This window comes from Quercus suber, unplaced genomic scaffold (genome assembly GCF_002906115.3).
Source record: "Quercus suber isolate HL8 unplaced genomic scaffold, Cork oak 2.0 scaffold_147, whole genome shotgun sequence".
Classification (NCBI taxonomy): Eukaryota; Viridiplantae; Streptophyta; class Magnoliopsida; order Fagales; family Fagaceae; genus Quercus; species Quercus suber.
In genome coordinates, this window is record NW_027069608.1 from 432561 (window position 1) to 450508 (window position 17948).

General features: G+C 33.9%; 1 protein-coding gene and 2 long non-coding RNA genes across 5 annotated transcripts; 1 reads left to right on the plus strand and 2 right to left on the minus strand.

Annotated features, from left to right (window-relative positions):
* Positions 1–271: 271 nt before the first annotated feature.
* Positions 272–1211, plus strand: LOC111987369 (uncharacterized). The gene is made up of 2 exons (XR_002880285.2): positions 272–738; positions 913–1211. It is a non-coding gene; the product is annotated as an uncharacterized LOC111987369 (long non-coding RNA).
* Positions 1212–1521: 310 nt separating this feature from the next.
* On the minus strand, positions 1522–4767 carry LOC136069012 (uncharacterized). The gene is made up of 5 exons (XR_010630298.1): positions 4692–4767; positions 4224–4284; positions 4088–4115; positions 3338–3538; positions 1522–2321 (listed from the first exon to the last, which is right to left on the minus strand). It is a non-coding gene; the product is annotated as an uncharacterized LOC136069012 (long non-coding RNA).
* Positions 4768–9542: 4775 nt separating this feature from the next.
* Positions 9543–17840, minus strand: LOC111987371 (uncharacterized). Of its 3 annotated transcripts, none has more exons than XM_065777048.1 (14): positions 17412–17840; positions 17234–17310; positions 16308–16490; positions 15442–15539; positions 14910–15103; positions 14603–14781; positions 13794–14138; positions 13648–13712; positions 12680–12728; positions 12405–12561; positions 11235–11319; positions 11069–11138; positions 10373–10513; positions 9543–9587 (listed from the first exon to the last, which is right to left on the minus strand). In XM_065777048.1, exons 1-14 carry the CDS (start codon positions 17509–17511, stop codon positions 9543–9545), a joined length of 1788 nt encoding a protein of 595 aa, XP_065633120.1. In that variant the 5' UTR covers positions 17512–17840. The 3 variants fall into 3 exon arrangements, with proteins under 3 accessions (XP_065633120.1, XP_065633119.1, XP_023874849.1); XM_065777047.1 differs by having other exon boundaries at positions 16308–16508; positions 17412–17839; XM_024019081.2 differs by lacking the exons at positions 9543–9587; positions 11069–11138 and having other exon boundaries at positions 10381–10513; positions 16308–16508.
* Positions 17841–17948: the final 108 nt, after the last annotated feature.

Sequence of the window (17948 nt, forward strand, 5' to 3'; positions counted from 1 at the left end):
ATATCTCATTATCACAAATAATCAATCACAATATATCAAACAAAATAAACAATAATAGCTAATAAATTTATATATCTAAGGTTTTGAATGGAATATTAGTAAAATGACATTTAGTTAAACAGGTAAGTTTTGTGAATTAGACACAAAAACGATAGTACGACACTTTTAATAAACAGATCAGTCGTGTCAATTCGAATATAATACGAATTCATTAAGCCATATCTTGCTATGAAGATGACATTGAGCGAGAATATAAAATTTTGAGGGCACGTAAAAAAGTAAAAATTTACAGTTTGTTGCTTCAACTTTCTGAGACCACGTAATTGTCCTGGCCGAAAAAAATAAAAAAATAAAAGACGCGTGAAGATAAGTCTTCCCTTCTATCCACTTAATACTATCAGAGCTCAATTGGCTGGATAACATTTGAAGAGGAGAGTTGTCTGAAAGGGATAATCTTCTGCTACACTGCTGCTTTGCAACTCGGAGTTTTACAATGTTGTGCATTCAATTCCATGCTCCATTGCTTCCCTTACAATCACAGCTCAAACACAACAAACATCCGAGGACTTCTCAGCTGCTGTGGCTCTCTAGCTGTGAAGCTACACAGTTTTTTCCACACAGGCCAAACAACCTTTCTCTACTGGCTCCAAGGACCAACGCCATCCCCAGTTCTCTTCTTCTTGCTGCCTCGTCCGAAGTCAAGCCCGGAGGAGATATATCAGTCCTGCTCCCAGTCAGGTTGGCCCTTTTCACTCTCCAATGCCCTCACTTCATAAGCAAAATATTCCAACGTTAAACACCCAGTAATTCAACCCATAAAATGTGTTTGATATGTGGTTTAGTGTTCCACCAAGATTCATATTAGTGCATTTCAATTACAATTGTTCACTCTCGTTCACTTATCTGTCACAGTGCGGTACTTCTCTCTGCATACTTCCTAGCAAATTTCATCGTGCCGACATTCATCATGAAGGATTTAGGCTTTGACAAAGAAAGTGAAAAGCAGAAGGGTAATGATGATAATTCCAATTAAGATGATATAACCAGCACAACTAGCAGTCAAGTAAGCTCAGAAACTAAGGAGAGAGCATGAGGTTAAAAAAATCCGGCATTCTTCCATGTGATATCATCATTATGACTCTGATTGTAGTAATAATACTATCGCTCCAAAACATCTGTTCATGATTTACCACTCTCCCAATTTACTTTCATATTACTAGCAGGCACGTTTTTAAATACATGGGGTCCTATACGACATCCCAATCTCACAAAATTCAATTAACAAGTAGAACTAACTTTTAAGGACTCCCAAGAGCCATTCCATTTTCTCATTCCTTCTGCGTAATCAAACAAGAAATTCTTTCAAATGTTGCTAATGGTATCTAAAGTAGCAGGTTTTTCAAAATAATTTACAGTTACCTGCAATATCAAAGCATGTTGCTTAATCTGGAATATAACTCTTAACTAATAAATGAAGTTGTAATTAAATTTGTCAAATGCAATAACACACTATATTTTGAGTTTTGAGGATAACAGAGGAGAAAATGATGGAGGAGATTGTGTTTATACACACACAATCTCAATAATATACATGATACATACATGTATGCTTGCATGTATGGAAAGTGTATAGAGGTAATAAGGTGAAGACTTTTTATTTAACACAGTATTTGCAATGACCATATTTTGTTATCCCAACATTAAATGTAAGTCTATGACCTTTTTATTACTTGTTTGCAAAGTTATATTTCACAATAATCACTCTTGTATATAGTTGTTTGTAGATTCGCTTCCCTCTTGTATATAGTTGTTTTCTTTTTCTTTTTTTGTAACCTTTGGCTGCTTTTTCTTTTCTTTTCTTTTCTGTCTTTTTTTTTTATTTTTTTCTTTTTTTGCATAATGCAGACCTTCTTTTATAATACTTTTCTTACCTATCCAAAAATAAAAAAACTAATTATTGCGTAAATTCCACTTTTGCATTTCTGTACTTCCATTTATAGAGCTGTCCGTTAAAATACCATGGAAAGCACAAATGGATTTCACTTCTGTGACACATCCAAGACCTATATGACCAATTCATCATTCTGCTGTCAACTGACACTTATAATGGCTAACAAAAGTTTCTGGTCCAACCAAACTATTTCATATATATCAGTGACTTTCAGTCTTATAAAACCTACCTGGCAAAGGTCATCAACTTTCTCGCTCCAGAATCTGCCTTGACAAGTGGCAACAACGTAGTCTTTACACTCATAGAATAGTTTTGGCAAATTATTATTAGTGGACAGCATAGCTTCGGCAATTACAAATCCTAAACCAAGCTGAATATTTCAGAATAAAAGAAATGATTAGCACAGCATAAAAGTGATAAATGAAGGCTGAATTTACAAACAGTGTGTAAGACTAAATTGCTACCACTAATCTTGTTAATAATGTAGAGATGGTAAAACCAAATTGCAGGATCATAGATCTGCTCAAACAAAATCAAGATGAAATATATATTTTATGGAAGGATGGATCTCGACCAGACAACAACAGGTGAATTGCCAATTATTCCTTTTTTTTTTATTATTAAAAGGGCAAAACAAATATCTATATCCAAATTTAGCCAAGTACATCAATCAACTACTGGTTTTTAAGGAATGGCTGTTATGTAGAAAGACTATGATTGTGTATTTCTTCATTATCTATCAAAGTACCATATATTGAACTTGAAGCCCACAGAAACTGTTACTGGCTTCACTTTTATCATTCAAAAGATATTAAATTCACTAGAAAAAGGAGGGGGCAAAAGCCTTCAAAGGATCTGCGTTTCTCCTTATGCAGGCAAGGATTAAAGACTGCTCCAAGAGCTTCAAATTTTTTCCCTAATAAGTGTGACCTCTGTCTATGAACACTCCACCCATATACGTGCAGGACAGGTATGAGGATAATAGTTTTATTTTTCATACATGCCAAAGATTTAGTTATGCGTCTTGATCAATCTGGCTATTCTTCATTGTCAAAACTGCTTATAGAACTCAAACGTATTCTTGATGTTAAATTAAGAGCTTTATAAAATATATATGTCATGACAATATTGGCTTGTATAAATTTTCCCCATGTTTCCATTCTGTTATCTTGCTCTACCAACACAAAGTTAGTTCCAGTTTATTATGCCAATTCTTTAATTCATTCTAACAAAAAGTAAGTTGTAACACCATTTTGGCATAATTTCTTACATATTTTATATGTAGCAAAATAGAGTAACCCTACAGACAGGAACCATATGAAGCTGGTTCAACTTCATGCGTAAAACAGTACACATAGACAAAGAATTAAGCATGTAGAAAGCTACCTTAGCTTCGAGATCATTTTTCATGTTCAGCAGGTACAGATTTTCATCATAAAACGGAACAGACAAGGCTGAGTTTTCAACTTTTTCAGTATCTTCAATGCCATTCCTCCCAAATTTAATGCTCCTGAATCTATCCTGCCAATCCTGCTTTGTCCCTGTCAGTGAAGGTGTCCACCTCAAGTTCTTCGATTCATTGGAAACCTATACATTATTATTATCCCATCAAAAATTTATAATAATAGCTACAAAAATACCAACTCACATGATATTACCACCTCCCAATTATGAGAATTGAACACTATAAATATGTAGAATGGATAACCTGCTTAATTGCTGTAAAAATGTACAATTGAGTTGGATTAATATGAGATGATAATCAGGAAACCAATCCTCATTGGATCTCAAATCAGGTACAAAAAGAGTGTACTGGAAATTTCAAACTCAGACAGGTTTCTAAAGTACGTTTATCATGGATACTGCCTATTTAGCTTGATGCATCAGTTATAAATTTTAGACATATGAATTCTTAATAACTACATAATATATTAATATGGGCTCGTGTGTGTGTACAATAAACACTTAGATTTTTGTATATATAAACTGTGAGTCAGGTTACTAGCAAGACCTAGTCCACGCTACTGTAGTGTGACAAGGGAACATGCTCGCTCCCCCAATCCCAATCATTGCCATTCACTTTAGTAGTCCTCGAAACACTACATAAAAAATATTCATTTAAATGGAGTCACTAACCTCTTTGGCCTTAAACTAACTGAGCAACCTGTAACAAGAAAATATTAAAAAACATTAATCACAGAGAAAATGAAGGCACACTTAAATGTATGAGCTAGTCACCAAGAGAGATAGAGAAAACAGCACTTAAGATTACCAGGTACAACAAGGTGACCAAAATTCCGCACCTGCCCAGAGCCTCTCGGTTGAAGTAAAACCTGCTCTCATGATAAAAAGATAGAACATCTTATAAATCTTCTCAAAATTGAAAAGTAAACCCAAAACTATTTAATACTAAACTGCACAAGGGAGGAAAAAAAAAATAGAATAGCCCAAAAACCTAACAAATCAACCATGGTGAACAATGTATGATGAAATCAAATCACCCATTAATCAAAAATTGTTCACACCAAAACATCATACATTTTAAAGTTACGCTAATAATAGGGGTAAAGGTAACATTTAAAACAGGTGCTCATTGGCCAAACCAAACCAACAAATTCCAAGCACATTTCAGCATAAATTTGACTTTCTCCATATATGCAAGCAAACCCAATTTTCTTTTTCTGTAAAGTGAACCATAGTAGAACCATAAACAAATAAAAAGGAAAACAAAGATCAGTACCTCTTTCTCTGCAATGGAGGCAACTCTAGAAGTAGACACCACAGGCTGGCTCGCCTGCAATGGCTGCCCAAAAACCTGAAACAAAAGCACATTGATTATCAGAAATGAATCAAATTTAAGAAACAAATCCTCAAATTTCCAAACTATAAAAACCACAAACAACAAGTTTTGAATAAACAAATGAGGGAAAGATTCATTTACCGAGGCAGACGAGCCGTGGGAAGCGACTCTTCGCCTTATAACACCTAACATCATAGTCACGTTGATCGCTGCTTTCATTGTCAACAAGTTGTACAATATCGATATATAGCATAAACATAATCTGAATACAATTAAGCAGGGGTATTGAATAGTAGCTGTGAGTGCTGCTTGGCAGCCAAGAAAGTAAAGGAAAACGAAAGAAACGGAGAAGGAGTCAAAAGTTTGAATCTAAGCCTCTCGGTTGAAGTAAAACCTGCTCTCATGATAAAAAGATAGAACATCTTATAAATCTTCTCAAAATTGAAAAGTAAACCCAAAACTATTTAATACTAAACTGCACAAGGGAGGAAAAAAAAAATAGAATAGCCCAAAAACCTAACAAATCAACCATGGTGAACAATGTATGATGAAATCAAATCACCCATTAATCAAAAATTGTTCACACCAAAACATCATACATTTTAAAGTTACGCTAATAATAGGGGTAAAGGTAACATTTAAAACAGGTGCTCATTGGCCAAACCAAACCAACAAATTCCAAGCACATTTCAGCATAAATTTGACTTTCTCCATATATGCAAGCAAACCCAATTTTCTTTTTCTGTAAAGTGAACCATAGTAGAACCATAAACAAATAAAAAGGAAAACAAAGATCAGTACCTCTTTCTCTGCAATGGAGGCAACTCTAGAAGTAGACACCACAGGCTGGCTCGCCTGCAATGGCTGCCCAAAAACCTGAAACAAAAGCACATTGATTATCAGAAATGAATCAAATTTAAGAAACAAATCCTCAAATTTCCAAACTATAAAAACCACAAACAACAAGTTTTGAATAAACAAATGAGGGAAAGATTCATTTACCGAGGCAGACGAGCCGCGGGAAGCGACTCTTCGCCTTATAACACCTAACATCATAGTCACGTTGATCGCTGCTTTCATTGTCAACAAGTTGTACAATATCGATATATAGCATAAACATAATCTGAATACAATTAAGCAGGGGTATTGAATAGTAGCTGTGAGTGCTGCTTGGCAGCCAAGAAAGTAAAGGAAAACGAAAGAAACGGAGAAGGAGTCAAAAGTTTGAATCTGAAAGCTTTGAAAATGAGAAAGCATACACTTTTTTTAGACTTTCAAGCATAACTATGACTATTTACGAATTTCGTAGTTTCATGGAGGTGATTTTTGCGATTTCAAAAAATCGAAACACAGCAAAATCAATAACAAAAATCTGATTTTCTTTTTCTTTTTCTTCTTCTTTTAACTTCAGTTTCTCATCAACCAAACAAAAAAAAGGAAGAGAGAGAGAGAGAGAGAGAGAGAGAGTATGAATGGATTATAGAGAATTGACAACGCCAACTCCCAAAAGAACCCGAAATTTCTTGCTCAAACCAGCCTGAATAACAACGCCAACTCCCGCTTCTTCTTTTTTTGGAAAAATAAAAGTAGGGAGAAAATCTACATTTAAAAAATTAGTAAATTACTCTTTTAACCTTATTGTGTTTTTTCAATTTAAAATTATTTAACTTATTTTAGAGAATTTTAAATTTATTTAAAAATATTTTAGTACGTAAACTGATAAAATCCAAAACATAAAATTTTGTTATTAGTATTATAAATAAATAATAAATATAAGAACAAAAGAAAAACGTCTAAAATAATATTAAACGTCCACTGCTATTTTTGTAAGTGACTAATATACTATATTATAAAAGGAATTTAAGGATTTCATTTTTAATTATTTTTTCCTATGCCAAATATTGAGTTTTTTTTTTTTTCTGCTAAGAGAAATAGTGGATTTTTTTTTTCTTTGATGGCTGAAAGAGTGGAAAAGTTTGATATTATAGCAATGGACGGTTATAAATTAACTAAGTTGTTCATATTCGTTTATTTGATAAATGAGCTAAATTCAAATTTTAGTTATGACTCGATTATTAACAAGTCAAACTTAAATATAATAATGCATTCATAAATAAGTTTTGAGTATGAGACTTGATTTAAGCATGTGTGTTTGTCAGTTTGTGTAAAAATTTCATTTGTATAGAATTAATAATCAAGTTTGTAAATAATTTCATAGGATATCATAAAATTACTATTTGTGGCCTATTAATAATACAAATAATTCCATTTTAGTGTACTAATTATTTATGATTTTTATAAGTTCATAAATGAAAAACCATATTATTAACTCAAATAATATAATTTAAATTGTCTTCTATTTATTAATTATGAACATAGATTTATGAAAAAGTAAAATATGTAGTCATAATTTTTAATATATATGAGAATAGAATAACTTTAATCAAGTAACTCGTGAACAAACTTGAGCGTATATGAAAAGAAAGTAAATTGAACTTGAACATGTAATCTAGTTTAGTGATAAACTTGAGCTCAGCTTATATTTAAAATAAAATAAAATGAATAATCCTAAACTATTGATACTTGGCTCGACTCATGTCATTTAGTGAATTTATTATATTTCTTGTAAAATGATTGTGATTTTTATGTAATTGGCCTAAAATTTTGTGTTACATAAAATAGAAATCTTACAATACCCACATTTTTGTGCGTATTGTATGTTTACTAGTAAATAGTAATAGAATCATAAATTATAGTATGTCACATCAATACACCTCACATGCTTTATAATTTTTACATTATACTATAATAGTGTCTACTTCAAATCTGATTATAGGTTCCGTCATGTCATATGATAACATATATTTCTTTACATATATATATATTTGTCCTTCTAAACAAATAACTTTGTCACATTCACTAATAACTGTGAGTCTGTGAGCATACAAATTGTTTTCCTAAAAAAATTAAAAAAAAAAAAGCTCATTTCCTTAAGATATGGGCCCTCATAGGTGTGATTACTCAATCGGACATGTGTTACCCGTTAGATCAAAGGTTTTATAATGAAATTGCCACTTATTTTGTTAAAAATGAAAAATAAGAAAACATTCATAAAATACATGATTACTGAATAACTTTAAAGATTACATCATAAAGAAGAAGATTACATAGTTTTGGTTGTGAATACAATCTAGGAAGAAATAAAGATTACAACACTTTGATCCCTAGTTCCAATCTAGAAAAAGGGAAAATTGCAATACTTCAATGGTAAGTTTTGAGATCGGTTGGCATACAACACCCTTTTTGGGATTAGTTTGAGATTATTCTCACTTATTTCCAAGCATACAACATCGTTTGTTTGTTTGGAAAAAAAAAAAAAAAAAAAAGGTCGTCGTCGTCGTCCAAAAGTTGAGTGATGTGGCAATTTGTGATATTGTATTTGGCACTTGGCAGGAGGAATGCTAGACTGCTAGCAGAGATGGACACTTCTGAAAATAGATCCAAATATTAAGGGGGGGGAAAAAAAAAAAAAAAAAACCCTTAAATGTTAAGGGTCAAAAGTGTACTTTAGCCAATAAATTGGTGTTGAAAGTTAAAATATGGCCTTGTGAACTTTTGATGTCCTCCAAGATGGTTTCCCTGTTACTTCTTGTGTACCAGTAATTTCCTTTAAAAGGGCAGCCACCTTCGTTTACTCCACCATTACCTATACTATTATCTATACTATTATTTAATGGACTTTTCTTATTTGAATTCCTCAATTTTTTGTTAAAAAATTGTCCTACACTCGAAGAGACAAAACTAAAAGACAATCCAGTAAAAATACAACTCTAACTTTTCATTAAAATATTGCTTAAAAAATAAGGTCACTCTTCTGTTGATTTTTAAATTGTTTTATCCACTTATAAATTAGATTTTCAAAATAAGAATTATATGTATAGAATAAAAACACAGTTTTTTTTTTTTTTTCAAAAAAGAAAAAAGCCTCAGTGCACGCGCGAAGCGTGTGATGAGGCTAGTTAGCATAATTGTTTTGTATCCTTGTCTGTTGTCCCCATGCTGTGTATAAAGGCTTCCCTGATGGTTAGAAGGGTTGCGGTGTCTTTTCTTCTAGGATGCCAGGAATAACGTTTTGATGGATTTGCATGTCTTGCCATCTATGACAAAAATACAGCAAGAGTGTATATGACAGTATATAATTTAGCGTAGTGTATATGACAGTGTATAATTTAGTGTATGCACCATAATTAACGTTAGATGACTTGTGAAAGAATGTACAATTTTGAGGGCAAGTAAAAAATAGAAATTTTCAGTTTGTCACTTACTTCAACTTTCTCTGAGAGCAAGTAATTGTCCTAGCCTAAAAAAACAAAAAAGGAAAAAGAAAGAAAAACAGACACGTGAAGATAAGTATTCCCTTCTAACCAATTAAAACATTATCTGAGCTCAATTGGCTGGATAACATTCGAAGAGGAGAGTTGTCTGAAAGGGAGAATCTTCTGCTACATTGCTGCTTTGCAACTCGGAGTTTTACAATGTTGTGCATCCAATTCCATGCTCCGTTGCTTCCCTTACAATCACAGCTCAAACACAAGAAACATTCGAGGACACCCCAGCTGCTTTGGCTCTCTAGCTGTGAAGCTACTCAGTTTTTTCCACACAGGCCAAACAACCTTTCTTTACTGGCTCCGAGGACCAACGCCATCCCCTTTTCTCTTCTTCTTGCTGCCTCATCCGAAGCTGAGCCCGCCGACATAAAGGGCCAGATCCAAATCATCAGGTTGGTCCTTTTCACTCTTCTGGATTGAGTAACATCGTCTCCACTGTTTCATATACCTAGAGTAGGATTTCAGCAGATCAGCTTCAAGCAACTTCCTCACTATCATTCCTTTGTTTTCATAAGGTTCATATGAATTTTATAAATGCGTCACAGAAACCACACCAACATACAAAATTTTACATTCATACACAAGTCATCTACACACTATGCTTTATGGGATATGGCTAATGCATAAATGGAGTAAAACTCTAACTAATAAATGAAGTTGTAATTAAAATTTTCAAATGCAATACTATATTTTGAGTTTTGAGGAGTATAGGAGAAAATGATGGAGCAATTGTGTTTGTACACACACGTTCTCAGTAACATGTATGCTTGCATGTAATGAGAATATTTTGTTTATCACAACATTAAATGTAAGTCTATGACCTTTCTATTACTTGTTGGCAAAGTTATATTTCACAATAATCATTCTTGTATATAGTTGTTTGTAGATTCGCTCCCCTCTTGTATATAGTTGTTTTATTTTTCTTTTTTTGTAACCTTTGGCTGCTTATGTTTTTTTTTTTTTTTTTTTTTTTTTGCATAATGCAGACCTTTTATAATACTTTTTCTTACCTATTAAAAAAAAACACTAATTATTGCATAAAATCCACTTTTGCATTTCTGTACTGCCATTTATAGAGCTGTCCGCTAAAATACCATGGAAAGCACAAATGGTTTTCACTTCTGTGACACATCCAAGACCTAGTCAAAAAACACTTATAATGGCTGATAAAAGTTTCTGGTCCAACCAAACTATTTCATATATATCAGTGTCTTGCAGTCTTATAAAACCTACCTGGCAAAGTTCATCAACTTTCTCACTCCAGAATCTGCCTTGACAAGTGGCAACAATGTAGTCTTTACACTCATAGAACAGCTTTGACAAATTATTATTAGTTGACAGCATAGCTTCGGCCATTACAAATCCCAAACCAAGCTGAATATTTCAGAATAAAAGACATGATTAGCACAGCATAAAAGTGATAAATGAAGGTTGAATTTGCAAAGTGCATAAGAATAAATTGCTACCACTAATCTTGTTAATAATGTAGAGATACTTATACCAAATTGCAGGATCATAGATCTGCTCAAACAAAATCAAGATGAAATATATATTTTATGGAAGGATGGTCCTCGACCAGACAATAACAGGTGAATTGCCAATTATTCCTTCTTCTTTTTTTAAAAAGGGAAAAACAAATATCTATATCCAAATTTAGCCAGGTACATCAGTATTAATTTAAACAGTCCTAATTTCTTGACATGAATGATGATATAAAATCTTGATATCTGAAATTGTAACTTATACATTTAATACATCTGGTATCTAAGGATGACTTTTCAGTTTTCCTACAGAGCTCTAGTTTGAAGTTTATGGATTGGATGAATGATTTTCCAGTAAATAAATATATGAAAAACTATTATATAAACACAATATGAATAAAAGTTAAACTGGAAAAAACAATCCTGCATTATCAAATAAAGAACTTACTAAAGAAACAAACAGTTGCTCAAAAAGCTCAGAGGGTGGCATGTCCTCTAAAACATTCAGTATACCTTCCCTACAGAACCAATGTACAATGTTTTCTAGTCAAATAGCTATCTTTATAGAGGAATAAATCTAGACTAATAATATTAGTGATGTTCCTCCAACTTACACAGCCAAATCCTCCTCAAAGATGGGTGTTTGTTTGACAGCTGGTATTGCTTTAGCTGTTTCCCACAGCTCACGCCATAAATTACCTATTAAGAATAACGAAATACCAATAAAGCAGCAGCTTGTAAAAATTCTAGATGCCAGTATGAATTATAAGGTACAGACTCATTACAAGAACAATAACAAACTTAGTTTTCCATTTGCCTAGTGCATTCTACAGGGCACATGCTACACAAATTCAAGAGAAGCAAAAGTTACAAAACCAGAACTATAGCATGCCCCACAATTATCTAAGCCTTTCAGATGCTAATAAACTCTCATAAATTGCAACTACAAACTATATACTCACATCACCAATAAATAAATAATCTATTTACAGTTCTCACACTCCAAAAAGGCATATTTAAACCTTAAGCCCTGAAGACCAGGTTACAGACTGACTACAGTTTAATTCATCTGACTATAATGCAGCACATCCCATTCATCACCTACCAACAAGCTACCCATGTCAAAGAATCTTTATAAAACAAGTACACCAATGAAGGAAAAGTCTCCCACACATCTGGTTTGATTCCTTAGCAGACTAGTCTGCTCAAACAGAAGTGATAAGATGCCATTCAAGTAATTCAAGGCTTTGAAAAAAATCCTTTTAATAGCACAAGGCAACACCCATAACAGCCCATGCAGATCCATTCTGATGCCACATGGTCTGCACTCAATACCCATCAAATTGATAAGTTAGAGAACAACCCACAAAGGGAGAATAACATAGTTCTCAAAACATGTAGGGGGTAGGGTCAACCAGGTGATGGCTACAAAGCACACACTCTACACCCGACGTCGTTATCCATTGTATACACATAAATATACATATCATCCATCACAATGATAATCAAATTAGTCTCGTAACATATTTTTAGGAATTTCACTCACACATAGCAAGTGTTGCCATTAAAACTAAATCAACGACAAGGAAAATACAGTAAAATGTTTTCTTAAGAAGCAAAACGTATCCACACCCTGCTCATATGTATTTATTTTCCTGAAACAAAGCTTAAAAAAACTAATCTACTCGTATGTATTTAATTTCCTGAAACAAAGCCAAAAAAAAAAAAAAAAACCCAATGCAGCAAAAATAATATAGCAATGGATGACAGAGAATGATTTCCACCTTCTTTTTGCATTCGACTACTTAGTTGACCTTTTGTGGACGATATGTCAACACCAGCTAAAGTCTCTTGACCCTCTGTAATTGGCTCAGTTTCTAACCAATCAGGAGGGGAGTGCCATCTTACGAAATCTTCCAAAATACAACCAGGATTTGCAGCCTGACACATGATAATTAACATAATCTAGTTAAATTAAACATTAGACAACATTCTTACTAAATTTGAGCATCCAGTGGATGGTAAAATTGAAGAGACTTTCTACATCATAGAACTTAACCTTGAAAGCCTGCATGTCAGAGAGGAGTTGAGAACACCCAGCACCAACACTGATGAATGATGATAAAAGGTAAGGAAATTTGTCAAAGAATGCCAAAAAGAATAAGAATAAATGTACTTTAAATAAGATAAAATCATACTGAGCATTTTTAATATAAGTAGTCATGAGGAGAAAATAATTAGCAAAACAAAAGGTCGTTTCTTTTTTATTCGTAAGTTACACACACACACCTGGTGGGTCTTGAACCCACCACCTCACCCTCCATCTTGCTTTTACAAGAAAGGGGTGCCCTTTGAGCAAGAGCTCATTGCCAAAACAAAAGGTCCATATATGACTAGCCTTTATTAAATATACAGCATCTTGTAGGAGTGCCACTGAGAATTAATAATGTATTTTTTTTTTTTTATGTAAATGATATTATGATATAAATGATAATAATATGCATAAATTGACTTCTCTTCAGCCACATTTACGTATTTCACTTTTGCAGTTAAAATAATATTTTTTAAACGTTTGTATCACAAGGAGAAAGCTTGGGAACCTATACACACATTTACGTGTGTGCAGACAGTAAGCCTTTTTCTAATTAAAAAAATATTAGCTGCCTTAATCCTGTGACAGGTTGAATTTGAAAACAACAATCAAATACTGCCAGCAGAGATGAAGAAAAACATGTTTGCATAGCTTCCTCAAATGAAGAATGAATCAAGCTATTTAAGGCCAACTGAACATAAAGAATATAGCTCCAAGGCCACGGCTCAGGGGATAATGGGGTGACATGGAATGAGTGAATGCAGGTCAAGCATATGAAAGGCACAGAGATGATACTTGTATTTAACAGATTACATTCACAAAGGCTACATATCTAAAGGGTACATATAAGGACCATTTAAAAAATAATTAAAAAGCAAAAGGCTCAAAACATGAATACAACTGAATGAGTTAGATGAAATTCCTAGCATACTAACCTGCCTGTTCGAAGCACAAATTCCTCAGTTTCTTTGATAAGATCTTCTGTAAGCAAAGGTGCTTCCTACATTTATCAGTACATAAAGATCTCAGTTACAGGAGTATACAACGGGAGTTATTGTTTAGCATAAATTATTAACCAGACCTGGGTCACTGGGGAGTACACAGGTTCACCAGTTTCCAACATTGTAAGATTACTGCATGGACAATCAGCACCTAGTCGAAGAACAAGCTCTCCAGTGCTTATTCTAGCATACAAAATAGGGCTTGAAGGAAGCGTGTCTTTAGAAGAAGCTGATTCTGCAGCATCTGTAGCAACCTCCCTCATGACGGAGTCTAATGATTCGGTGGCAATAACCTGACGCCTTTTCCGGGAAACACAGCAATTAATAACTTGCAACTGCTGATACAATAGACAGGAATTTAGATCCGGAATCTCATCCGTAGGAATTCCAGCCACATATTGCCCTTCAGACCAAACTCTTCTCAGCTACATATGCAATAGAATTCAGAACATATGTTATCTGAAGATTAATGATAAAGAAGCATTAATGCATCCTATTCCAATGTATCAAAGCGATGCTATATTGCTATCTCAAAAACTAGTGATAATATACCAAAAACTAGGCTCTACGTGAAAACAGAATAAGAATATTACTTAACATGAGAAACTTGCACCAATATGTACTGAAAGTGATCATTAACTTTGTAAATATCACTAGAACGTGTGCAGTTTTTATTTTCCTTTCCAAAGATGATGGACGAATTTTAATTTAAGATGACAAATTTCACTGCATTGACAGCATATCTTTTCACACATGCACTTCGTATACCTCGAAGAAAAGACTCAAAAAACCAGATCCCAATGAATTGTAAAGCATGTATAATATTTATTCTTAAATAGAAACCATTTTGAAAAGACCAGAAAATTCAAGTTCTATGAAACTGACTTACTTCCACAACAACCCTGCTCCAAAACAGCACCATTTTCCGCAGGGTTTTGAAGCTTCCAATGACTTCAGCTAGCTTAACAACAAGGCTTTCAGCAGGAGCACCGTGAATATCTCTTGGCAAAGATGTTACTGTGGTTGCCTCTGAATCATAGCTGATCTTCCTTCTGAGAAAATTTCCCTCTGCAAATATCTTGCATATATTACAACAGAAGTGAAAGATCATCACAGGAAAATGCAAAAAAATAAAAGAAAAAAAGTTCATCCAACAGGAAGATTCTGCAACCAGGTCACAATAAATGTGCACATACCTGCATCAAACAGTGAATTAATCAAAGACAGAACTTTCTCATTATCACCATGATCAAATGTAAGCTTCTCCTCCTTTTCACGAAGCACTAACGACTTGACTGCAGAGAGACTGAGGCCAGCCCTCTCCCTGACAGGTGAAGAACTTGCAGATGATGCCAGACAGTCTTTCAATGACTTCAACTTCTTTCCAGCCCTGGGCAAGATGTGCAAAGGTTGTAGGGAAGCAAGTTAAATACAACGGGAACAAAGAAATGAAATCTCATAATCATCTGTTGAACTATTTTCCAAGCGCTTGGACCACATATAAGATTTAACTTTTAGAAATTTTATAGTGTCACTTCTAGCATATTGTGGTAACTAAAGATTACAGCAATGCATGCACTGCATGTGCCCACAGAGCAGGGGGAGGGGGGGAGGGGGTGGTGGGTGTTGTTTCGAATTGCAAAATGTATTTTCTTCCTCCACAAAAGGGAAAGCCAAAGTTAACAGCAAAAAAAATGAAGGCAAAAAATTTGAACAACAAAAACTTACTCAACAGCTACAGCCAGTTGCTTAATGACAGACGATGGAGGAATACTCTCTGTGCTGACAGCAACAAAACCTTCTACCGTGGGTATCACTTCTGCACTCTAGAAAGAATATCAAATTCCACTTCTCAGTATGAAAATAAATTCCATCCTTAAAAGCAAACAGACATGAAAATGCCATGGACCTTTATTAACAATAACAATTTAGCAATCCCAACCTTTCAGGCTATTAAGTATGTAGAAAGACTATGATTGTGCATTTCTTCATCATCTATCAAAGTACCATATATTGAAGCCCACAGAAACTGTTACTGGCTTCACTTTTATCATTCTAAAGATATTAAATTTACTAGAAAAAGGAGGGGGCAAAAGCCTTCAAAGGATCTGCATTTTTCCTTATGCAGGCAAGTGTGATTCATGTCTACGAACACTCCACCCATACACATGCAGGACAGGTATGAGGGTAATAGTTTTATTTTTCATACATGCCAAAGATTTAGTTATGCATCTTGATCAATCTGACTATTCTTCATTGTCAAAACTGCTTATAGAACCCAAACATATTCTTGATGTTAAATTAAGAGCTTTAGAAAATATATATGTCATGACAGTATTGGCTTGTATAAATTTTCCCCATTTTTCCATTCTGTTATCTTGCTCTGCCCGCACAATTTAGTCCCAGTTTATTATGCCAATTCTTTATTTCATTCTAACAATAAGTAAGTTGTAACACCACTTTGGCAAACTTTCTTACATATTTTATATGTAGCAAAATAGAGTAACCCTACAGACAGGAACCATATGAAGCTGGTTCAACTTTATGCGTAAAACAGTACACATTCACAAAGAATTAAGCATATAGAAAGCTACCTTAGCTTCAAGATCGTTTTTCATGTTCAGCAGGTACAGATTTTCATCATAAAACGGAACAGACATGGCTGGGTTTGCAACTTTTTCAGTATCTTCAAAGCCTTTCCTCCCAAATTTAATGCTCCTCAATCTATCCTGCCAATCCTGCTTCGTCCCTATCGGTGAAGGTCTCCACCTCAAGTTCTTCAATTCATTGGAAACCTATACATTATTATTATCCCATCAAAACAATAATAGCAAGTTTTCAATGACCCAATAAATTAAAGAAATTTAAGCATCCTATGAAAGTTCAAATTTTTTTTTTTTTTTTCATACTATGATTGATTGTAAAAATTTCTTTCGCACACTAAATGGATGCCAAAATTACACACACACAAACATCAATAAATTAAGCAGATTGTGAATGATCAGATAAATTAAGAACATTTAAGCATCCTAAGTAAGACCAAATGATTTTTTTCAGGCCGTGATTGATTGTTAAAATTTCTTTCACGCATTGATTGTATGTTAAACACACACGCACCAACTAATTGCAAAACAACAATTATTTAAGCTTAATCGAGATCAGCACTCCATTTTCTTTTAATTCTACCCAAAAAAAAAAAATTGCACACAAATCCCGTAGTTTCCTGTAGCTTATTTGTTGAAAGGTGAGACACATATCAACAAGGTAGCTTAATTTCAAGAAAGCTAATTCATTTGGCAAAAAGTTATTCCGCTTCTTTTCTTATTTTCCTAGCGTTTCTTGGGAACCAAAAAAAAAATCGTCATAAATGCATCCACATTCAGTCAAAAACCGCAAAACGCATCAAGTTTTTGAACATTTTGATCCTACATTTCCAATTCAGACCGAAACAAAACCAAATCAAATCCAATTCGAAATCTGCTCAGATTGCCAATTCAAACTAATAAAAAAAAAGATTTACCTTGGTTTCGCGCTCGTTGCTTGGAGATTCATCGTCCGATTGGCTTGTCGAATTCTTCGGTAATTGTTTATCAGAATCTTCTCGAATTAATTCAACGCACAATAAACATTAATAAATAGTAAAAATAGAAATGAAAACTTGTGAATGATATTAAAAGAAGAAAAAAAATGAGCGGTACCTCGATCGGGTTTTAAATCAGAGAAAACACGCTCCGCTTTCGCAGCAGCAGAATGAAAGGCGGTCCTCGCTTTTGAAACAAAGGACAAGGGTGGCTCCATTTTGCTAAGCTACGCTTGGGATGCTTACGTTAAAATAAAAATAAATTTGTTTCAGGGATACGGTAATTTAATATCAAAGCATGTTTGTACAGAAAATTTTGAGAATTTTGAGCTATCAACAAAGAAAGTCTCTCTGTTTGTCTGTCTCTCTGTCTGTGCGTTTTGAAAGAAATAAAGAGAGAGATGAGTGGAAGAAAGGCCGGAAGGTAGGTAAGTATTTATATTAGCGTTATGTCGTTTGCTGTGTGCCGTTTGCTGTTTGCTGTTGCTGTTGGTGCTTGGTGGTGCGTGGTGGACCTGTTATGCTATATCTTAATTTGAAGTTTTCTAATGTATACTTGTTGTGGCGACCTCTTGTTTAGCTTTCCTTGTTGGAGAGATTTATATCATTTTTAGACTTGCTTCTACCCTTCTCATAACTTCTCCAACTAAGACTC

Bases quoted from the DNA above. Each gene is read 5' to 3' on its own strand.
- LOC111987371 (XM_065777047.1), bottom strand. From the start codon at position 17,511: ATGGAGCCACCCTTGTCCTTTGTTTCAAAAGCGAGGACCGCCTTTCAT. The intron at 15,540-16,307 runs GTAGCTTTCTAT...TATTCTTTCTAG, and splicing joins AAAACGATCTTGAAGCTAAG to AGTGCAGAAGTGATACCCAC. The intron at 12,729-13,647 runs GTTAGTATGCTA...ATCATTCATCAG, and splicing joins TTTGTGCTTCGAACAGGCAG to TGTTGGTGCTGGGTGTTCTC.